The 21,891-nt window shown below is 58.4% G+C and overlaps 10 protein-coding genes across 10 annotated transcripts; 5 read left to right on the top strand and 5 right to left on the bottom strand.

The window, feature by feature from the left end:
* The first annotated feature begins 303 nt into the window (after nt 1-303).
* JDV02_004830 (uncharacterized protein) lies at nt 304-2,656 on the top strand. The gene is made up of 2 exons (XM_047986071.1): nt 304-1,008; nt 1,128-2,656. The coding sequence occupies exons 1-2, from the start codon at nt 751-753 to the stop codon at nt 2,106-2,108; spliced, it is 1,239 nt and encodes a 412-aa protein (XP_047842051.1). The 5' UTR covers nt 304-750; the 3' UTR covers nt 2,109-2,656.
* Nucleotides 2,657-3,656: 1,000 nt separating this feature from the next.
* Nucleotides 3,657-4,358, top strand: JDV02_004829 (uncharacterized protein; the record flags this gene model as incomplete). The annotated part of the gene is made up of 1 exon (XM_047986070.1): nt 3,657-4,358. One exon carries the CDS (start codon nt 3,657-3,659, stop codon nt 4,356-4,358), a length of 702 nt encoding a protein of 233 aa, XP_047842050.1.
* A 1,410-nt stretch (nt 4,359-5,768) lies between these two features.
* JDV02_004828 (uncharacterized protein) lies at nt 5,769-6,717 on the top strand (the record flags this gene model as incomplete). The annotated part of the gene is made up of 2 exons (XM_047986069.1): nt 5,769-5,942; nt 6,095-6,717. The coding sequence occupies 2 exons, from the start codon at nt 5,769-5,771 to the stop codon at nt 6,629-6,631; spliced, it is 711 nt and encodes a 236-aa protein (XP_047842049.1). The 3' UTR covers nt 6,632-6,717.
* A 57-nt stretch (nt 6,718-6,774) lies between these two features.
* On the bottom strand, nt 6,775-8,087 carry JDV02_004827 (uncharacterized protein). The gene is made up of 3 exons (XM_047986068.1): nt 7,845-8,087; nt 7,614-7,779; nt 6,775-7,530 (listed from the first exon to the last, which is right to left on the bottom strand). The coding sequence occupies exons 1-3, from the start codon at nt 8,069-8,071 to the stop codon at nt 6,973-6,975; spliced, it is 951 nt and encodes a 316-aa protein (XP_047842048.1). The 5' UTR covers nt 8,072-8,087; the 3' UTR covers nt 6,775-6,972.
* A 346-nt stretch (nt 8,088-8,433) lies between these two features.
* On the bottom strand, nt 8,434-11,107 carry JDV02_004826 (uncharacterized protein; the record flags this gene model as incomplete). The annotated part of the gene is made up of 2 exons (XM_047986067.1): nt 8,434-10,868; nt 10,948-11,107. 2 exons carry the CDS (start codon nt 11,105-11,107, stop codon nt 8,434-8,436), a joined length of 2,595 nt encoding a protein of 864 aa, XP_047842047.1.
* Nucleotides 11,108-12,094: 987 nt separating this feature from the next.
* YAR1 (ankyrin repeat-containing protein) lies at nt 12,095-12,735 on the bottom strand (the record flags this gene model as incomplete). Its single annotated transcript, XM_047986066.1, has 2 exons — nt 12,095-12,468; nt 12,540-12,735. 2 exons carry the CDS (start codon nt 12,733-12,735, stop codon nt 12,095-12,097), a joined length of 570 nt encoding a protein of 189 aa, XP_047842046.1.
* Nucleotides 12,736-12,849: 114 nt separating this feature from the next.
* SPO11 (endodeoxyribonuclease) lies at nt 12,850-14,628 on the bottom strand. The gene is made up of 7 exons (XM_047986065.1): nt 14,229-14,628; nt 14,101-14,167; nt 13,940-14,048; nt 13,803-13,889; nt 13,671-13,751; nt 13,552-13,623; nt 12,850-13,501 (listed from the first exon to the last, which is right to left on the bottom strand). Exons 1-7 carry the CDS (start codon nt 14,476-14,478, stop codon nt 12,947-12,949), a joined length of 1,221 nt encoding a protein of 406 aa, XP_047842045.1. The 5' UTR covers nt 14,479-14,628; the 3' UTR covers nt 12,850-12,946.
* Nucleotides 14,629-14,996: 368 nt separating this feature from the next.
* JDV02_004823 (Lanosterol synthase) lies at nt 14,997-17,538 on the top strand. Its single transcript, XM_047986064.1, has 3 exons — nt 14,997-15,315; nt 15,372-17,084; nt 17,133-17,538. The coding sequence occupies exons 1-3, from the start codon at nt 15,085-15,087 to the stop codon at nt 17,424-17,426; spliced, it is 2,238 nt and encodes a 745-aa protein (XP_047842044.1). The 5' UTR covers nt 14,997-15,084; the 3' UTR covers nt 17,427-17,538.
* Nucleotides 17,539-17,714: 176 nt separating this feature from the next.
* On the top strand, nt 17,715-19,602 carry SGT1 (Cochaperone protein). Its single transcript, XM_047986063.1, has 2 exons — nt 17,715-18,872; nt 18,932-19,602. Exons 1-2 carry the CDS (start codon nt 17,860-17,862, stop codon nt 19,332-19,334), a joined length of 1,416 nt encoding a protein of 471 aa, XP_047842043.1. The 5' UTR covers nt 17,715-17,859; the 3' UTR covers nt 19,335-19,602.
* Nucleotides 19,603-19,670: 68 nt separating this feature from the next.
* Nucleotides 19,671-21,388, bottom strand: JDV02_004821 (uncharacterized protein; the record flags this gene model as incomplete). Its single annotated transcript, XM_047986062.1, has 1 exon — nt 19,671-21,388. Exon 1 carries the CDS (start codon nt 21,330-21,332, stop codon nt 19,671-19,673), a length of 1,662 nt encoding a protein of 553 aa, XP_047842042.1. The 5' UTR covers nt 21,333-21,388.
* Between the last annotated feature and the right edge of the window lie 503 nt (nt 21,389-21,891).

Here is a 21,891-nt window from a genome sequence, read left to right as displayed (position 1 = left end):
CTGACGTGATTCTCTCCCCCGGAAATGCCCATGCCATGCAGCCAACAAACGCACGTCAACCCTTCTGTCCTCTGCTTTGCCCAACATGCGTATCAATGCGAGCGGCCCCCCCCCAAGCCCCCCTCCCCTACCCCACACACCTCTTACCATCTCAGTGCCGCCGCGGGCCGTCTGGTCCTGCTGGTGAATGATGGGTTGGTGGTGGTGGTGGTGGTGGTGCCCGTTGTTCATTAAAATGAGCCCATCCCAGATTGATAGATCAAATGGGGCGGGCAAATACATGCATGGCCATGCTGTGCTGCTAGAACAAACCTCGGTGCACGAAGCAGCTCGCTAATAACTGCCCTGTCTGCTCTCTCCTTTAATGTTTCTTGTTAGCCTCTACGGATCGAACATAAATTGCTTCGTTCATACCCCAGTGACTACCTGGTCAGATCTAGAAAGAGGACCAGGCGAGGCTGCCACATAGCTAAGCTTCTCGCGTCGTACAGCTGCACGACGACTGGAGTCCCGGGTGATTCATGCCGCTGCCGGGTTCAAGTTTGATCCTCTCGCCCGACGTCAAGTATTGAAGACCCTCCGCTGTTACATCCTACTCCACTCGAAGGGGGTCAATCTGGAAAAGTCGCACGCGCACGCACGCGCACTTCATCACTCACTCGCGTCTCGCGGCAGGCACATCTACATCCGCGCAAGCGCCTCAACCCAACCCATATCGCTTTCTTTCTTTCTTTTCTTTTTTGGCCCACCATGGGGGAACAGTTCAACGTCGGCCTCGACTCCAAGCTGTTCCAGCCCCTGTCCATCGCCGATGGCAAGATCCAGCTCAAGCACCGCGTCATTCATGCGCCGCTGACCCGAAACCGTGGCACGCCCTTGAGCACCGAGTCGACGGCAGAGAACCCCAACCGCATTTGGATTCCCAATGATATTGTGCTCAAATACTACGAGCAGCGCACCACCGAGGGAGGCCTGCTCATCTCCGAAGGCCTGCCCCCTTCTCTCGAGGTACGTACGTATGTAGTATTCACATCACCGAGCACACACACACACCACCCCCCCTGTCGTTAAAAGAGGTCCGAGTAAGACTGACTCCGGCGGCGTCTGTGCCGTTTCCCCTCCCCCAGGGCAATGGCATGCCTGGTGTGCCTGGGATTTTCATCCCTGAGCAGGCCGATGGCTGGAGAAGAGTGGTCGAGGCCGTCCACGCAAAGGGCGGATACATCTACGCCCAGCTTTGGCACTCGGGGCGCGCAAACATCCCGCACCTGACGGGCACTCCCATCGTGGCGCCATCGAGCGTCCCGTGGGACGATCCGGAGGAGCGCTACCCCTACCCGCCGCCTCACACGTCGACGCAGGTCAAGCTCGCGGACCATCCGCCCATCGAGCTGACCGTCGGGCACATCAAAAAGACCATCCAGGACTATTGCGATGCGGCCAAGACGGCCATGGACGTTGGCTTCGACGGCGTCGAGCTCCACGGCGGCAACGGCTACCTGCCCGAGCAGTTCCTGAGCTCCAACTCGAACAAGCGCAACGACGAGTATGGAGGCTCGCCAGAGAAGCGCTGCACCTTCGTCATCGAGTTGATGGAGGCTCTCGCCGAGACGGTCGGCCAAGACAACTTGGCGATACGGCTCACGCCGTTCGGCCTCTTCAACCAGGCCCGCGGAGAGCAACGCGTCGAGACGTGGAGCCACCTCTGCCGAGAGCTCAAGCACCGCCTCCCCCGATTGTCCTACGTGAGCTTCGTGGTCCCGCGCTACGAGCAGATCTTCTCAGAGGCCGAGAAGCAGAAGTTCCTCGACTCGTGGGGCTTGCCCAACGTGAATCTCAACCTGTTCCGTGAGATCTGGGGCGACACGCCCTTCTTCTCCGCAGGGGGCTTCAACGACACAAACGCTTGGGGCCAGGTGGAGAGCGGCCAGTGCGATGGCCTCCTCTTTGGACGTTACTTTATCAGTAATCCGGATCTGGTGGACCGGCTGCGCAACGGCCTGCCGCTCACCATGTACGATCGGTCGCGATTCTACGGGCCGTTCGAGGACCCGACGATTGGCTACACCGACTATCCGACATATGCGGAGAGCAAGGAGGGACGTTGACCCTCCCCCCTGCGCGGAACTCGGGAGCGTCTTCCGTTTGCACCCTGCGGCGCTACTGGTGCGCCTGGCAGGGCAAAATTCCATGTTGGTCACTTTTCAATCGAGCATTTATTCTTCAGCTGGCGCACGGGTCACCTTGCCCATGTCGAAAGCCACTCTATTGGTTGGACTATGTAGCAGTATATCTGGATATTTTCGGCTGAGCGGCGGGGCGTTTTCAAGATTTGTCTCATCTGTTGATGTGATGATGTAGGGCCCAGTGTGATGTGACCAACAGTGATCCCGCCAGCTTCTCAAGGTTCATGTTGGCCATCCTCCATGCAGGTATCTTGTATCGTGTCTGGTTTCACATTGATCAGTGAGGCATCACTGGTTCTGGACCGCGCTCCATCAATCCGCGTTTCAGTCCATGGCGTGACAACCTACATGTATGTAGACCGCGACCACTGATCCCTCAACTGCTCTGGAAGCACAAAGGTGCTCGCTCCTTTCATGTCGCCGATTGAGCAGCCCAGGGGTGTTTAACTACTCTGGTGCGGCGAGAGGGGTGTCAGGTGATCCATAGAGTCACCAAGCAGGGGACTGGAGATTCATACATGTAGCGAGCACCTCCTGCACTAGATTAGATAGGGTTTGAAAACATTATTAAACACCACGCATAGAACGACTGCTGGATCGCATCAACCATACTGTGAGCCCCGTCCTGCTTGTCTCTCCTTTTCTATTGCTGGCGAGGCCTCACAAGGGACGTTCAATTTGCCACTGTCGTGACAACATAAACTGCCATCGTGTCAACAAAGGCAAAGGTGCTCAATGTCCAAAGTCGATTCTGTTCACCGCTCGCCATCAGTGCAATGTAGGCCTTCTTGACAATATAAAGAAATTCGCTATGGACTGCTTTCACTTTTGGATCCAGCCGCCCAACAACCTCATCACTGCATATTCGTACATGTAATGAAGCAACCTATACGCACATCACCCTGCCCATGGACTGACGCCCTTTGTTCTTTCCCGCCGTCCAATCGCTTCAGGTTCTGTCGGAATCCAAGTGCGCCCTGCCTATACGCCCTTTGTCTCTTCTCTATGCTTCGCCTCATGTTCTGTCGCCGTCTCACCGAACATGAACCTAAGGCATCACTGAACCGCCAAAGATTCAATCACCCGTGCTGTGCCACAATGGTTTATCAAAGACTTGGCGTACCGCTCGCGCATCGGTATGTAAACAGCTGCATCATCACGTACACGCGCGGAACCTTGCTTTACTTCCGGCAGCAGTCTTTCACGTTCGCTCGGAAGCCACTGAACAACGATGCCTCAAAGTCACAGTTGAGGTTGAAAGGACTTGGGAACTATAAATTAAGAGTAACAGTCCCGACATTGTTAAACGTCATCTTCTTCTCCTCTGTATTCCACATTGAAGCTTGCTTCGTTCTCCATCTCTCACCTCGATTCACACCAGACTTCATCGATTTTGATCACCACAAAGCACACAGGTTCTTTTAGACATCTAATTCTTTTTCCACGTAACACCGATCACCCGAGTTCAACATGGCCCTTCGCATGTTCTGCAAGGGCTTCGTCCGCGGCCTGACACACGGTCAAAGCTCTGAAGAGTGGCCTCATTGTCCCGTAGTCTGTTGCGATACTCTCAAGAAGATGGTAAGCACCGGGCGTGCCTCGGCGATCAGATGCTGGATCGATGGGGGCATGCTGGGGCTCATCGGCCCGGGCGGCAAGGCGGATCTCACAAAGTTCTCCTCACATTCGGAGGGCTACGTCCAGGTCAACCTCATGCTCACGGACAAGTTCTTGAGCTTTGAGAAGACCACCGGCATCGAGTTTGTGTGGAATTGCCAGGACGCGAGTAAAACGCCATTTGGAAAGCTCCCCGAGACCACAGGTATGACGGTTTTCGGGTTAGCTCGCGCGGCCATGCTGGTGCTAGAGCCGGAGCACGGATGTTCGAGGGCCGACATGCCCAATTGCGAGTTCTGCGGCGGACAGACCCAGCCATGCCGGGAATTTCTTTACGATGCGTATAAGAAGGCGTTTGAGGGGTTCCTGAAGCTAGACGTGGTTGTGCAGGCCAACTTTGGCTTGTTCTCAGAAGAGCAGCAGGCCGCGTATTCGGTCGCCATCTCGCTGGTCACGTTGCGGGTCATGGCGGTGCATTTAGGCATGGACAGCTCGGCGAATGAGCTGTCCGCCATTCTGAACAGCTGGCTCCCGATCCTTGCCAAAGCCTGGTGACAGCTTCGAAGACGCAAGTCTTCCGGAGATTAGGGAACGCGCATAGCTGAGGGTAGTCGCCAGGCTCGGTCGCCATGCTAGCCTTGCGTAAGGGAAGCCTTGAGGAACGAAGTCCCCGCCGGTCTTGACTGTGACCTTCGGCCTCTGGCAGTTCAGCCAGCTGAAAGCTAGCGGCAGTGTGGCTCCAACCTTTGGCGCACGGATTGAGCCAGCTCAGCCTCTGGCTATCTCTAAATTCATCCCTTGGAAACGAATAGGCGATGCAAAATCATAGAGTCGCCTCACCAACAGGAGGCCGCAGGCTCCCCCGTCCCCCACATCCCCCTTGCGTCACTCTGCTCCTCAAGGCAACGGGACGTGGAACAAGAACAAGTGTTCGGATGTAGTTGCGACAGGTTGCCGAAGAAGGATGTTACTGTACCACTAAGCGTCTTAATATACATACGCTTGAGTGCCGCCGCTGATCACATACGACTTGAATCACGGCTGCAACTACGTTGAGCGATACAACATGGCGTTGGATCCCGCATGGAACTTGACTGAGGTCTTCGAGTTTGGTGCCCAACACTCAGCCAAGCTCCATATCCCGTGAATGAGACGCGGGGATTTTCGCAAGGGTGACCCTACAAGGGCGCCCGGGTGCTGTGATACATGCCCTTTGAGACCCTTGACATGCGAACTGGATATGTTGTGCGTTGCCCCCAGCTGTGCGACGTGAGACGAAATGCTACGGCAAGTCTGAAGAAGCTGTACAACGTTCATTGCCACCGAAGCCACGCGCTAATGTGCGTGACACAAAAACGGCCAGCCAAAGTCAGTTGGGTTCGACACGTGCCTTTAATTCGGACGGGGCCGTCCACAGGTTACACCTTGAGCACCAGACCCAATTCGGAGTGCTCGCAATTCCAAAAGGCGGCATATGCGCGCGCCTCAGCTCTATCCACCACACGGGACAATGAATTCACTCATCACTGTATACTGTAAGCATGGACAAGTTGGGCCCCGAGCCCGTGCCTGGATGACATCGAACTGCAGTCCAATCTTGGCAAACATGGCGTCGATCCCAGCTGATCGCAAAGCCAAATCGGAGCTGGCGCTGCGTTGCGGCTGCTTATTTCTCGTCGATCACTCCTCCGTTCCGCGGGCTGACATTTGGTACCTCGACTAGGTAAGTTAGTGCATGTGTGTAGCACAAGACCAGCAACGGCGTTCATGTTTCCCAAAATAGTAGCCTCCCCGTGAAAGGTGTACCAGACTGCAGTCAGTCTTGTTGCGACGAGATTGATCAAAGGCTGTCCCGGTACATAAAGAAGCGATGGAATGAAGACACATGACCAGCGTTTGCTTTGTATTCTCTCTTAGATGTCCAGATAAAGCGCTATATACAAAGAAAACTGTACTGTACATACGATGAAGTCTTTGAGTGTCCTTGCCGCGGGGCTGCTCGCCCTTGTTGGTTCCGCCGCCGCCACACCGATCGAACAGCGCGCCGCCAACGTCAAAGGCTTTGACGTTTCAAATCACCAAAAGTCGGTCGACTTCAACAAGGCGTACAAGGACGGCGCGCGCTTTGTCATCATGAAGGTACGTGCGACGAAGTGAATGCTCGGAAATTATTGATCCCACGCCACAACGGAGTCGTGGGGGCGGAGCGAAACAACATACGTACTACAACATACATGAATGAACAAGGCGTACGTTTGGCTAACAGGGAATCCCCCCTCTCCAACACACAGGCCACCGAGGGCTCGACATTCGTCGACCCCAACTTCAGCAAGTTCCACGCGGGGGCCACCAAGGCCAAGCTCATCCGCGGCGGGTACCACTTCTGCCGGCCGGACGGGGCCCGGGCGTCGACGCAGGCGAGCTTCTTCCTCAAGCACGGGGGCGGCTGGTCCAACGACGGCATCACCCTGCCGGGCATGATGGACCTCGAGGCGACCAACGGGCACCCGCAGTGCTACGGCATGTCCGCCAAGGCCATGGTCGCCTGGATCGCCGAGTTCGTCGACACGTACCACAAGGCGACCAAGCGCTACCCCATGATCTACACGGGGCCGGCCTGGTGGAAGGCGTGCACGGGCAACAGCCAGGCCTTCAAGGACAAGTGCCCGCTCGTCCTCGCCCACTACGCCGGCGAGATCGGGCCCCTGCCAGGCGGCTGGAAGAGGCACGCCATCTGGCAGTACGACAACCACGCCCCCTGGGGAGGCGACTCGGACAGGTTCAACGGGGATTCTGCGGCGCTGAAGAAGCTCGCCACGACCGGCTGAGGCGCGGGTGGGGGTTTATTACTACATGTACGTTAGTACCCGGAAGAGTGAGACTGATCTCAACTGGGTGGCTTCCTTGGTGTCTTGACAAGTGCAGGCATCACCTATATCACCCATGTATATACTGTAACATAACCGCTGTCTTCTAATGTTCAAAATTACGATACGCGTCCCTACTGGAACATTTCATAGTGCAGGTGCAGATTACCAGATGCCCTCTCGCAATCCCATCATTCTTCTGACTCGCATACAACGTGATCTGCTCGACAACATAATCGACAACATAAACGACGAGACCATGTCTCTCTGCCCTTCGTCAACCACCTGTCAAGAGCCGCTCTTCACGCCCCCTTCACCCCCTTGGCCATGAACCCACGCAACCTGCCGCCAACCGTGCTAGGCACCTCCGACTCCTCCACAAACGCTCTCCACCCCCAGCCCTTCTTCAGTCCCGCCTTCTCAAACGTCTCTCGCAGCGGCCTCTCGCTGAACCCCATCCTGCTCACCGTCTGACGCGCCGGTAGATCCTCGTCCCTGTCCGCATCTACAAATTTCTTCCACCCCTCAACGCTCGCCTCCTCGCTCATCCAGTCCACAATGACTAGAACGCCCCCGTCGACGAGCCGGTCCGCCAGGCGCTGGACCATCGCGTCGACGTCCGCGACGTGATGCAGCGCGAGGCTCATCACCGCGAGGTCGAAGCCGCTGAACTCGGCGGTTGCGGCGGCGGTCTCGGCCAGCTCCGGCGACGGGGTGGCGTCGCCGTCGAGCAGGTCGCCGTGCACGGCCCGCATCGTCTCCGGCGGGAATCCTGCCTTCTCTGCGAGCGTGTTGTACTGTGTGACCATGGCTGAGGAAATGTCTATTCCTCGGACGACGGACACATGGGACGCGAGAGCCTAGCGAGAGAGCGAGAGAGGGATCTGGTTAGGGCAATGTCCAGGTACCCATGCGGCGAAACCGGAGCACATGTGAGACTTACTCGAGACACGACGCCACTGCCACAAGCATAGTCCAGCATCTTAGTTGCTGAGCCCGCGCTTCCCGCCCTCACGCCGAACCACGCAAAATTCTCACGAAGCTCCTGAGTGACTTGCTCGCCGAGTTTAGCCACCCAGGGAGTGTCGAAGATGGTGGCCGCGACATGGCTTCAATCCCATTCCGTCATCAGTCCGCTGGTAGAGTCTCGTCGGGCATGCTTGGTGTCACGTACTCAAAATGCTCCTTGTTTTTCTCTCCCAACGTCTTGTCCGGAGTCTCATTAGAGTGCACGTGGTGGTGGTGGTGATGCTGATGATGCACCTGGTGGTCGTGGTTGCACTGATGATGATGCGCCATGGTTGCGAGCGAGGCAGATCGATTCGGACACGTATAAGCACGATATGCCGTGGAACAGGGTATAAGAACGAGGAAACAATCGAGTAAATGGCCTGGCCTCATAGAGCCCGGAGTGAGGATGCGCACAGCTTGGAGTCACAAAGTTTCCCAGTCTGCCGTCACGTCGTGCTATACATATAATCCCAAATGTCACCGGAAACTCGCCGACTCTCCACTTCCAAGCAAACGCACCGCGCGGCCGCCACCATGTTGACCGAAGACTGTAACAGGGTAGCAGCGCCATCCAGTCCTCCGCTGTGTGTGAGCTTTTGGGAATACCCATCTACGCGCAGCACCCTGCAGAGGGTCATCATAGAAGACCTGCGGCTTCATTGGATATATGGATGGCAAACGCTACTTTTCTATCATGTCCCATCTCATCCGTCATAGTCATCACTACAGGTATGATACACGTCAGCGCGACTTTAATCCGTCCGCCTCGCCCCCCCGAGAAGCATGTCCCTGCACACGCTGAGTCTCTCTCTAGCCTCCACCAACAACTCCGTGTCCGCCTCTTCCAAGATGCCCTCCATTACATCCAAAAGCTCCGGCAGACCCTCGTGCAGCATCGCCGCCGTCGCCTCATCCAGCTCCGGCAGCATCGCCACGCCGGATAGGTACTCGGCCATGCGCGCGTAGGTGCTCTGGCCCATTTGCGACGGTCGCAAGGGGAACCCCTTGCCCGGCGGTCGGCCAACCGCTTGAACGAACGCCCACACGGACAATACGGCGTAGTACATGATCCATGGTCGGTGCGGGTCGGTCTCGTTGCGCAGCGAGTATTGCACCGCTGGTGAGTCTGGAGAGTGCGGGCTGCTGTTGTTGCGACGCCGAGTTGGGTGGGGGTCCACCAGCACACGATAGAGCAGCTTGAAGGCATGGAGGATCGCATGCCGTGTCGATGCCTGTTTGGCCCACGCGCTCATTCGTTTGACGGCGTTGGTGTAATCTCTCGCAGAGACCTTGCGTCCGAGGAGTCGTTTTGCGCCCGCGAAGACTTGGCAGTCCACGATATCGGCGTGGAGACTGATGTGCGCGAGGTGGAAGAGAAGCGAGGCACTATTGATCGGCCCGTTCGGAACAGGTCGGTGTCCAGGCGCGTCCGTAATGGAATCAGACATGGCCACGTCGAAGCTTTCCTTCCAGTTCCCAAACGCTTTGAGGAGCATCTTGCGCCAGTTATCCTGGGTCTCTGTTGAGGGGGTTCGCAGGTCCAGCCATTTGAGATGCGTCTCTTTGTGACTGAGATGCCAGCCCACGCTCAGCAACCCCGAGATAATAATCATGCGCCCGAACGAATGCGTCTTGACCTCCTTGCCGTGCAATGCACTCTTCAAGCCGTCCAAGAAAGAAACTTGCTTGACGCCGTACATGCGGAAGTTGGCATCCAGCTGACGCACGACGTCCGGGCTGCTCGCCGTCCAGAGGTTGTCGTCACACGGCAACGGCAGGCGAATCTCGTGGGCCGCCATATCAGCCGTGTGGCCAAACATTGCGGCGTGTATTATGTCGAGCATGAAGGCAGCAAACACCACCCGATGCATGGACTCCGTCTCAGCCCAGCGTATCCACCAGGTTCGGGAATCGAGCGCCATGCTCGGCGCGTCGCGCTCTGCACCCAAGCCGTCCGATTCTGGAGGTGATTCGCTGCCCGTTCTTCCTATCAACGGACTTCCACGGCGAAGTAGGGTCAAGAAGGCCGAATGGTAAATGTGTGCCCTTTCGTGCAATCTTCTGGACGTGTACAGCTTCTCATAAAACTCTAGTAGAAGCAACGCTTGAGCAACCCACAAGCCTATGGGCGGCGCCGAGTCGTCGGATGTGAGAATCTCCCACCGAACACTTGCGATGATGACGTCGGCAAATGCGCCATACTCGGACAGCCGCCCGCTGTTGTCCCTGCTGCGTAGAGACGCGGCGCCGAGAGAGATCATGACGAGCAGAAGGAATATAGGGCATCGGTTTGCGGAGAAGGTATGTTGGTGTATAATAGGAAGCCGTGGTGACACATTGTCCCAGAATTCCTTCAGACAGTCTCGCATCATGTCGACGTTGAGTGCGGGGAGATCGCCGCCGCTCTCCTGCACAAGATTGGGCATGAGGGTCTCATACCGAGGCTGCTTCTTGCGGAATACCTGGATCCAGTACAGAAGGTCTTGCCGACGGGACTCTGTGATCCAGTCGTCGCACGCATCAGATGGACGGGCGGTCTGCTCCATCGGAGAGAGACTGTTTAACGACTCGTAGTCGTAGTGTATGTTGTTGTTAAAGGTCGACTCCAGCCCACCCTCAAGGAAGGGAAGACTGGCGACACTGAAGTCATTGTAGGTAGTTTGCGGATCAAACAACCAGGCGGCAAAGTTGCCTTGAGCCAGGTGGTCGTCCGCGGGGTATGCAACGTTGGAGAATGCGACCATGGCGGAAGGCTCTGGTAACGCCGCCGTGTCGCCCTCATAAAAGCTCTGTCTGTGAGGTATCATGCTGGTCGGCGCGCGCTCATCTATGGGCGACGTCCAAGTGGCGCCGGGACCGGCAGCCCTGCCGGAGAGCGGATGTTGCAGCGGCGCTGGTGTTGCGGCCGTGTTCGAGTCGGGAGTCAGGAGGATGGCAGCATCGTGCGGGCCGGCCGACGGCGGCGGGTGATGATGGGAGAAGGAGCCTCTTGTGTGCCCATTTTGGCGCGCCTTTACGTGGGCCGTCGATATTCTCGTCCGCTCGCCCGGGGCGTCGAAGCTTGGTATCCTGTTGCGCGGGGTATAAGACGAGGTATGGCGCTTCTTGTGGCGCGCCAGCAGGTCGAGGCGCACAAACTTTTGGTCGCAGTCGCCAATGTCGCAGCGGAATATCTCTTTGGGGTTATCTGCATCGTTGCGCGAAGCAGCAGATTGTCAGCGCGGTTGAGACACGGAAGCCCACAGGAAGGGGAATGGGATGCTCACGGTTCAGTTGGTGGCGCTGCAGGTGCTCGGCCCGCGAGTATATCTTGTCGCAGCCCGGGTGCTCGCAGGTGAAACGGCGCGGCGCTCCCTTGCGGCTCGCTCGCTTGTATCCCGCGGCAGCGCTGCCGCCGTTGGTCGTGGGCTCCTCCGGGGACGCCATCAAGACATGTCTTTGTGCACGAGGCACGGCACAACTCGCCGATGATCGATGGGGGTCGTGCGCAGGTTTGTAGGCCGCGACCACTTCTGTCGAGCTCGTGCTCGACCCCTGGAACGAATGAGACGCTGGTTAATTTACCACGGCGAGACAGCGACACGGGGGGCTTGGATGCAAGAGGAACAGAGATGCATGGGGTTCGCGGGGTGCAGCTCCTCCCACGTTGTTGGGGATCCGGGGTGACCCCCACGAACTGGAGCCCGTCGGAACCCGGGAACGGCGAGGTGTAGCGTGGGGGGTTGCGCCACCCCGCCCTCGCCAATCTCGACTCTCTCGAGTCCTTGACAAACCAGGGCTCGGCGGCGCGCGATGTAATGCCACCTGATGGCGAAAATCTGGGGAGCACCCGGTGCCCCGGCGCCAGCGTCGGGTGACTCCAGAGATATAATGCCCTGTCGGCCCCATCTCGAGCCATGGCCGACTCCAATCGGAAGGACAGGTCCCTTGACGCCAACCCAGAGATGCGACGCAAGAGGTACGTTACCAGACCGTCAACCAGTCTGTATCAATTGTTACGCCAGGTTCTGTCTGGCCTTCTATCTGTCCTCTCGGCGGCCTCTGCCTCGCCTATGCGCCGTGCTGGTCTCAGAGTCGCCGGCTGGCGCGACCGACGTTGCTGTCTCGCGCTCGTCGCAGCGGTCGCGCCTCGCAGACGCGTCGCTGCACCACGTCATGTCGTCTTTCCCCATCATCCTCGCTTCCCGTGTCGGTGAATTGGCCGATTTCCCCGGTTCATGCGAGGCGGGCCGTTGACGCTTATCTCGGTACCGACTCCGGGGGACGGATGCTTCCCATGGCCGTGGCATCGCCTAGCGCCACTAATGTAACGTGCCCTCTCCCCAGGGTCATCATGCTCGTGACTCAAGTGAGGTTCGTTGGGCGTGAATGCGCCTCTGCGGGCGGCAATGAACCCCCGATGGTTCGTCGTACTCATGCAGTCGATTCCGATGACCCTGGACCGTCCTTCTTGCTTTCGTCGCCATCCACCAGCTCTATAGACGCCGCCGCATCATTCAAGCCACTCTCCTGGTTGCTTTCTTCCAACATTCCCGCAAATGACAAAAAGTACTGGACGATCTCGGGCTTGTCGTTGAAGTTGGCGAGGTCCAGGGGAACGTAATTACGCTCGTTGGCCAAAGCCGGCGAAGCGCCATGCTCCATCAGAAGCTTGACCGTCTCGAGGTGTCCTCCAAGGGCCGCCCAGTGAAGCCCAGTGTTGCCATGCTCATTCGGCTCGTCCAGAAAGGATTGCTTCTCCTCCTTTGGTCGGCTCTCAAACGCATCGAGGAGCCGACGCACCATTTCTGATCCTTTGTCAGCGGCGGCTCACAATACCTTGCTCGCAAAGGTCCGGCGAAAGCCCGACACAACTTACCCAGATGGCCGTTGCCGGTCGCCATGTGCAACGTCGTGGACTTGGCTTCGTCACGGGCCGCAACGAGGATCTCAGCGGGCGTGACCTTTTCCCGCTCCGCCAGAGTTTTCAACGTCTCCGTCATATCCTCATTCTCGCCCGCACGGGCGAAGTAAATGAGATCATCGATCTCGTCTTCGGTGAGATGAGGCGCCATGACGACTGGATCATATGTGTGATGCTCTCAGTGGCATTGAGCGAGCCTCAAAATTTTGAGCAGGAGAGGCCACAAGAGAGGGGACTGTGCAGATGGCCACCCCGCACTTTTCGCACTGTGCCGAGGTTCAAATCTAGGGTAAGCTATTTTCCCAGGACTACCGACGCTTCATACGACGCTTCATGTTCAGACAGACGCATTTGAGGCAGACCTACGGTGAAAGTAGCATGGTCAACTTGTCCTCCAGCCATTGTGTCATGTCCCCCGAGTCATCTAGCCACTGCATCTCCGCTTTGACCCCCATCATGAGCATGACCTGCAGCTCGCGTACCAAGCCGACCGCCTCTTCCTCAGCCCCACTGTGGGACAACACCCTGGCGAGCGTTCCTCTAACATGTTTACGATCGCGAACGGACAGTATTTGAGCCGGGAAACGACAATTCACGGAAGTTGCGGAGCCTGAATACTGTATACTAGCTGAAGGTGACTGGTGATCCGGTAGAAATTCTTGACTCACTCGAGTCTGGCCGGAGTCGGCTGCTGGTACGTCAATGATGTGGTCCGACTTTACCCCGAGCAAACGGAGTCCTAGGTCACCATGTCCAGGTTCACCTGTGGTCAAATTTTCGTTGTCTGGCCAGTAACACCGAAAAATGTTGAGGCCGTCGGGGTCAAAGTCGGCGAGCACGATGATGGGCACTTCTGGATGCGTGGAGTAGAACAGGTTCACGAAATTTCGCGTGATAAGGTCAGGGTAGCCCTTTGCCTGCGTAAGTCAGTCAAATGCGTGCTTTGTCAATGGTGGGTGCGACGCACGGTAATCAGCAAACCTGGTCCGCACAGCGTCGTTGTCCAGAAACCCGTTGAGACAAGTGGCCGGAATATAGCCTGGGAACATTAGTACGCGAGTATCACGAGAATATGTCGAAACAAACGTCTTTTTCGACGACCAAAACCCAGCGAATCGATGGACACTCTAAGGCAGAGATGACTCTGACTAGAGGAATCGGCGTGCCCTGACGTAGTCAACGATGAGCGTTGTGCCTGCCCTGGGAGCAACAACATACCGTATCCCCAAGCGAGGCATCAATCACCGTGCCATCATGTAAATGGATTACCAACGGACCAAAACATAAGCCTTTTGCCGTGGCGACCTGACGGTATTAACGGAGGAGTTAATTTGCTGTGCAAGCAAGGAACGCACGATGTTCAAGTCATGTCGCTGCACAGACAGCGTCGCGGCAAGGTCGTCTACGAGCTCGTCCACCACTCGCTGCTTTCCGAATAACTCTTTGTGCTGATAGTATATTTGACTGCTTTGAGTCAGCCGAAGACCCGCCTCGGGACTGGTCGTTGACAGCGTACCGTTTGGTCAGGATCCTACCAGACACAAGGGCATTATGGGACAGTTGGAGTATCAAAAGCAGTCGGGCTGAAATATTAGATGACTTGCAAGATGCTGTTTCATTGGAAGGTCACAATTGGTTGCGTACCAAACTTCTGACCTTCGGACACAGTCTTTCCAGGGAAGCACAGTTCTTGCATACGCTGGCTTCCGCGGGTCAAGAGCTCGAGCTGAAGCTCGTGACCGCCGGACAAAGCATCGGCGACAGACTCTAAGATGCCTTCCATGCGGGCTATTAGGAACCCGCTTGTGGCTGAGTTGGGTGACGCGGACGCGCCGTCTGTGTGGGATCGGGTGTTGTACGCAGGAGCAGCAGCGGCTCCAACCGGTTCTGGCATGGTGATGGCGGATCACGGCGGAGAGGTCGGTGTTCGGTGTCCGAACAATGATGGGTGGGGTGTGAGGACATGGTGAATCAGGACTCAGCGGAACTTCTCGGTTTCTTGCCTGATGGTGTCTTGATGCCTGAGGTCGCCGTATAGTAGCTCACTCTCGAAGAAGCTGAGCAGGCCGTGCCTGGACGTTCCTTCCTCCGACATCAATGCCATTTCATTCGTACCTAGGGGTTCCTCCGAGGCTTGGGCCGTTGATGAGTGGTGCAAGGCACTGGAACGAGCGTGGCGCACCCTGAGCACCTACGATACAGGGGAGTGGGCTCCACTCTCCCGCAGCTCCAGATCCGTCTGTGCCACTGTGGCATGCGCGATGGGATGACAGCCCAGGCACAGGGACGCCTCGACCCCTAATTGGAGCCCTGAGGGCCGGAGCTCACAAACCTCCCGACCTGCCGGCGTCCACGTTTGCGCACCTCGTTGCGATTCGACTCGCGCACAACGTACTTGTATGCAACGCGCCGCTGCCGTCAAGACACCCTGGAACGAGCATCGTATTCATTGACGACGTGTTTGGGCATTAAGAGTAGCCAAAACAACAGCTGTTCAACAATGGCCACCGCGACAGGTCGCGACACGCGCGCTGCCAGGTCGCGAAAGCGAGCCAACGACGAGGAGCTTGGCTTCCCCAAGAAGCCCAGACTCGAGACCAAAACGGATCCCACAAGGTGGAGGCTGAAGGACGACGACAGCAGGCATACCTGGCATTATTTGCCTGACGCCAAAGCTGCCAAGGAGTGGCCACAGAGCTTTGCGGAAAAATGGTACTTGAATCTGCCTTTGGTATGGCCTATGCTTCCTACGACCAAGAGATGTAGCTAACCCAGATCCCCGACCAGGGCCTCCCAGATCTTCCAAAGGCACAGACGCCTCTAGAAGCGACCAGGAACGGCCTCACATTCTTCGAAAAGCTTCAATTGCCCTCGGGGCACTGGGGTTGTGAGTACGGCGGGCCCATGTTCCTGCTTCCAGGCGTCGTCATCACGTGGTACGTGACGAAGACGGAGATTCCCCCTGCGTACGCGACCGAGATCAAAAACTACATTGCCGCGAGGGCAAACCCCAAGGATGGCGGCTGGGGCCTTCACATCGAGGGCGAGAGCACCGTCTTTGGAACAGCCCTCAACTATACAACGCTTCGGCTCGTTGGCGTCGACCCGGATGAGCCGATGATGGTCAAGGCCCGAGGCACGCTGCACAAGCTGGGAGGAGCAGTCAACGCGCCGCACTGGGCAAAGTTTTGGCTCGCCGTCTTGGGTGTCGTGGACTGGGATATCGTCAACCCAGTGCCGCCAGAAATCTGGCTCCTTCCCGACTGGGTTCCCATCGCACCCTGGCGCTGGTGGATTCATATTCGCATGGTCTTCTTGCCGATGGGCTACCTATATTCCAAGAAATGGAGCTGCGAGGAGACGGACATCACACGCGGGCTCAAGCAAGAGCTGTTCGTCCAGCCGCACGATCAGATCGTCTGGGCAGCACACCGCAACAGCATTTCGGCTATCGATAATTACCACCCGAAGTCATGGCTTCTGAACTCGGTCAACTGGTTGCTGGTAAACGTCTATAACCCATATCTGCGGCTGAACTTCATCAAGGAGAGGGCCGAGGCGTGGGTGAGTGAGCAGGTTGACATGGAAGACGCGAATACGGACTATGCAAACTTGGCTCCCGTTAACGCGCCCATGAACACGCTTGTCTGCTATGTTCGCGATGGGTCCGACGCCCCTAGCTTCAAGAGGCATATTGAGCGCCTGCCAGAGTTCCTATGGGTCAAGGACGAAGGCATGCTTTGCAACGGCACCAATGGCGTGCAATGCTGGGACACTGCCTTTTTGATTCAAGCCGTGTTTGAGGCAGGACTACAGGATGATAAGAACTGGAGACCTATGTTGGAGCGGGCGCTCAACTATCTTGAACGCCAACAGATCCGGGACAACTGCAAGGACCAAGAGAAATGCTACCGACAGCCGCGCAAAGGTGGCTGGCCGTTTAGCAACAGAGACCAAGGATATGGCGTGAGCGACTGCATCTCGGAAGCTCTCAAGGCCATCATTCTCCTGCAAAACGTAGGTGGGTTCAACAAGGTCCTTAGCGACCAACGCATCTTTGACGCCGTCGACACGCTGCTGCTCTATCAGAACGACAACGGGGCCTTGTCGTCTTACGAGGCGCGCAGGGGCGGCGAGTACATGGAGATGCTCAATGCGGCAGAGGTATTCGGGCGCATCATGATTGAGTACGACTATCCAGAGTGCACAACGGCGTGCGTGACGGCGCTGTCGCTCTTCAACAAACACTGGCCCGAGTATCGAACCGACGAGATCAAGCTATTCATCAAGCGAGCGACCAACTGGATCAAGTCGAACCAGCGGTACGATGGCAGCTGGTATGGCAGCTGGGGCATTTGCTTCACGTACGCTACGATGTTTGCGCTGGAGAGCATGGCCAGCATCGGCGAGACGTATTCCAATAGCAAAATTTCCAAGGCTGGATGCGAGTTTCTGCTTTCCAAGCAGCGCGAAGATGGCGGTTGGTCGGAAAGCTACAAGGTAGTCCTTGCTACTCTGCAAGGGCAGACACGTGCTGACGTCAAGCAGGCTTGTGAAACGATGGAGTATGTCGAGCACCCTTACGGCTCGCTCGTTGTGCAGACATCCTGGGCACTTATCGGCCTCATGGAAGCCGACTATCCCAACGTCGAGCCGCTGAAGAAGGGCATCGAGCTCATCATGCGCCGGCAGCAACCAAACGGCGAGTGGCTCCAAGAGGCTATTGAAGGCGTCTTCAACAAGTCGTGCATGATCTCGTACCCAAATTACAAGTTCACTTTTACGATCAAGGCGCTGGGAATGTTTGCGAAGAAATATCCCGACATCAAGGTGAGTATTTAGGTAGGCGGGCGGTCGTCGTGCTTGGACGTGGGGTGGCGTTGGCGGCGGAAAGACGCAGTACGTAGCTTCCAAGTAATGATTAATGTTAATATGACTGCAGCATAGCAGCTGGCAATCTTGGATGTCCACTTACTTGGTCGTTGGGATGCAGTGCGTGAGGTAGCGTCGCGAGCAGGCACGGATACAACAAGTGCCTGCCCGCTGTGAGTGGCCCGCCCCACACCGGGGCCTGTCAAACGCCGGGTTCCAGCTGTGCACCTGAGGTGATAAGCTACCTGCCAACCTCATCACGGCATCTATGGCCTTCCGCGACCTTCCTTCCCTTACCTTGACACCACGAAGCCATCGCAACATTTCTTTTTGCATCGCGAGAAAGCATAGATCTCTCTGGAATTGACCTCTTGCGTCCGCAGTGGAAAGCATCACAAACGCAATGTCGCACATTACCCTCGCCAGGCAGGGCCTCGACGCCGTCGAGGCCAAGCAGTGGGACGAGGCCGTCACCAAGCTCTCCAAGGCGCTGCAGCAGTCCACAAACCCGGCATGGCTCGTCGGGCGCTCCAAGGCGCTCGTCGGGTTGAAGCGGTTCGACGAGGCCCTCGACGACGCCAACCTCGCCTGGCACCAGGCCTGGGAGCGCAACAAGCGGCCCCTCCTGGTGGACGCCCAGTACCGCCGGGCCATCGCCTACTACCGGCTCGGGCAGCTCGCCAACGCCGACTGCTGCTGCGTCTACGCCATGCGGCTCGTCAAGGGGTCGCCAGCCAAGGAGAAGGAGGATCCGAAGCTGGCACTGATGGACGAACGGGGCCGCTGGAAGCCGACGCTCGCGGACGCCATGGAAGAGGCCAGGACGGACGACTTCAACGTCGGCGACGGGGCTAGTGGCATGGCCCTGGCAACCAAACCCAAACCGACGTCCTCCCAGTCGTCGGAGTGGCGGCTCGCAAGCACCCTTCGCATGCAGATTCTGCGGGCCTTGGATAGCCTGCCCGAGGACGACCCCGCGAGGGTGGTAACGACCAGCCTGGTGCCCGAGGAGAAGAAGCTCGCTGTCCTCGCCTCAAAGGAGACAATGACCAGCGAGCCAACAGTGGCCGCTCAGCCTGCAGCCAAGCCCGTTGTGCCCCACGGCACGCCCCTGCGGCTGCAGGACTTCCAGAGCAACACCACCATGTCCGTGTCCATCTTCTCCAAGGGCAACGACAAGGAGAAGCTCAAAGTGGAGTTTACGCCCTCTGCCGTCCGAATGGACCCCGTCGTGTACCCCGGCGGAGAGGAAAAGGAATTTGTGCTGGAGCTCTGGGGCGAGATTGACGCCGCGGCGTCCAAGTACACGGTGACGGCGAACAAGGTGGAGCTCACCCTGGCCAAGAAGACGCCGGGCAAGTGGGCAAAGCTGCAGAAGGACGAGGACGGTGGCACGGCAGCGGCCGTCACCAGCGTGTTAGTATAACCCGAAACCCAACCCAGTGTTTCCTCTTCTTCTTAACACAGCCTCGCAGCTCCGAGACTCCGAAGGCGAGTAGTGAGGGCAACAAAGAAGACACGGCGTTGCCCGCTCAACCTCCCCAGCCTGTAGCAGAGCAGCCAAAGGTGACCCCTGCCCCGGCCGCGGCGGCGACAACAACAACAACAGCAGGCCCATCATATCCGTCGTCGTCTCGCACCGGCCCCAAGAACTGGGACAAGATCGGCGCCGAGGCGGGCGACGACGAAGAGGACGCTGACGTCAACCTTTTCTTCAAGAAGCTGTACAAGAACGCGACGCCGGAGCAGCAGCGTGCTATGATGAAGAGCTTCACGGAGAGCAACGGCACGACGCTCAGCACGGACTGGAACGACGTCAAGGAGCGCAAGGTGGAGACGAAGCCGCCCGAGGGCGTCGAGGCCAAGAAGTGGTCGTGAGGGTGGGCAGGCACTGAAGTTTAGGGGAACCGAAGGCAATTATGGCAAGGCCGTATTAAATGCTGGCTGTGAACAGATGTTTTGACGGAAACGATGCATGAAGGGGAGCGAGATGGTCCGCCGCGCTGTTGCCCGGTCTAATGTGATGTTGAGTCCAACGTGGCTCCTCGGGGTGTTTTGACAGACAATCGAGCTACCATGGCTTCCAAGGCTGTATGTACATGTGTATCTTATGTTGTCACCGATGCGAGCTATGTCGATGCAGCACCGTCTATCTATCTAACTCTTCTCTACACTCTCTTTCTCGCTTTGACATGGCGTGACCCGCGTCCATCTCTATTCCGTAAGGCCGGGGTCTAGCTTCCTCACCCTGTCCAGCACGTCCTGGTGCCACGCCGTCTCGCGCAGCTCCCGCTGGGCGTTCTCGGGCGTCCACTCCTCGGGGCCGCGATACGCCTCGGCCTGCCCGGCGGGGATGTGCGACGCCCTGCTGAGGAAGTCCTCGGCGGCAATGTAGGCGCCGCGCAGCCAGCGCGCACCACCACTACCGTTACTACCATTACCACCGCCAGCAGCAGCAGCATCAGCCGTGGCGCCGGCAACGTCAAAGGCGGTGCGCCCGTGCATGGTGCGCAGGTTGTCAAACAGGACGCACTCGCCGGGCTCCATCTTGCGGCTGTACACGGCGGCGGGGTCGTTGACGAGCCCCTCGAAGACGCGCGCGGGCTCGATCCACGGACGCAGGTCCTTGGCGGCGCTCAGGTAGCGGCCCTGAAACGGCGGGCTCCAGTGCACGCCGGCGAAGCCGCCGCCCTCGGTGTGGTCGATGACGTAGCGCGAGGCGAAGTAGTGGTGGCCGTTCTTGTCGTACTGGTAGGGGATGTGGTGGTCGGCGAGGGGCGCGAGGCGGGCGCTCGCGTTGACGAACGGCCAGAGCAGGCGGCCGACGCGCTCCCCGTCGCTGAAGAGGCTCTCGCCGCCGGCGCACGAGTTGTCCATGCAGTGCAGGACCTGGATCATGGGCGGGGGGTCGAGGTACATGAGGTCCTGGTGCAGGCCCAGGTAGCCGCTCGTGTAGGCGACGTTTTCGGCGTCGGGCTTGGCCCGCACGTCAAAGGTGCGCCCGTAAAACGTCTCGCGGATGTTGGCCATGCGCGTCGTGATGCGCACCACCGACTCCTCGTCGCGCGGCACGTTGTGCAGGTACACGATGCCCAGCCGGCAGATGTCGATGACGGCGTCCCAAAACGCCTCGCCGCCATCCTCCATGTACGCGGCGTAGTCGATGGACCGCACGTGTCGCCCCAGCGTCGCCGCGTCCCAGTACTGCACCCCCGTGCGGCGCAGCACGGAGCGCTTGCGCGGCAGCGGCATGTCCTTGACGGTGCGGCGCTTGAGGGCCATCTCGACCGACGTCCAGGGGAGGACCGTCTCGTGGTGGTGTTCGCCGTCCCGCGCCATGTCGTTGTCAAAGGTGATGGCCAGGCCCTCGTCGAGCGCGCGCACGTCGGCGATGCCAATGTCGACGGGAATCTCCGTCGAGGCAAACGACTTTTGGCCCGACGTCGGGTCGCGGCACCGGGGGCAGGCGCAGCTGTCGCGCAGCGTCGCGGGCTTGAGGGCGCGGCGGCCGCGCTCGGGGCTGTCCTGCACGAAGAGGAAGTCGCGCGTCCAGGCGACGGTGATGGGGGGCAGCTGCTGCTGGTCCCCGCCGGACGGTGAAGGGGAGGAGGAGGAGCTCTTGAGGTCGTAGACGAGCCGCGAAGCGCCCTCGGGGATCTCGTACTTGGGCCAGTAGCGCTCCGCCGATGTAGTTGTCGACTGTGAGAGCACCCGCCCGCCGCGCCCGCCGCGCTGCGTGTGGAGGGCTGCCGTCCTCGCCGCGCGAGAGGCGGGCGCAGTAGGAGCTTTGATCGTCGTGGCGACGGGGCAACTGGCGGAGGAGACTGCTCGGGCCAGGAGCCGCGGGCCGGCGGCTATTCGGGTCGGCGAGAGCATGGCGGGGAGGGACAGGGACGCGGTCGTGCTCCACAGAGGGCCGGGAGAAGAGGAGGGAGGAGGAGGAAGGAGGGAGAAACGAAAAGAGGAGAGAAGGGGAGTCGCGGCGGCTATATCATGGCGAACACAGGCGGGTGCATATCGAGATAATGGTGGCAACGTCGGGAATTGCTGGACTGGGCCGACGTCAACTTTTCCCGGGTTCGGCTGGCAAAAGCCGCCTGGGGGGGGCTGCCGGGACCTCGGCCGGCGCCGCTGCTGCCCCGCGTTTTCAATGGCGGCCGGTGCGCGCGCGCGTGCTTCCGTCTGCCCGGCGATGCGGGACGCAACGAGCTTGTGATATCTTCCATCCCTCACTGTCTCTCTTTCAACCCACTACCCCTTCCGTCCCAGCGACAGCCGCTAGTCGTCTCCTTTCCATTCTTCGGTCTTGACCCCGTGTCCGCGACGTAAATAGGCCTTACCAAATCGCAACAGACTACACTGTACCTAAGGTAGGTAGTCACATCGGCATCAGTATTCCTGATCAAGACCCGAGCAATCCGCTGCTAGAAGCTCG

Source organism: Purpureocillium takamizusanense, chromosome 4, assembly GCF_022605165.1.
Source record: "Purpureocillium takamizusanense chromosome 4, complete sequence".
Classification (NCBI taxonomy): domain Eukaryota; kingdom Fungi; phylum Ascomycota; class Sordariomycetes; order Hypocreales; family Ophiocordycipitaceae; genus Purpureocillium; species Purpureocillium takamizusanense.
The sequence above is the reverse complement of the archived record's forward strand: the minus strand, read 5'-3'. Positions and strand labels throughout refer to the sequence as shown.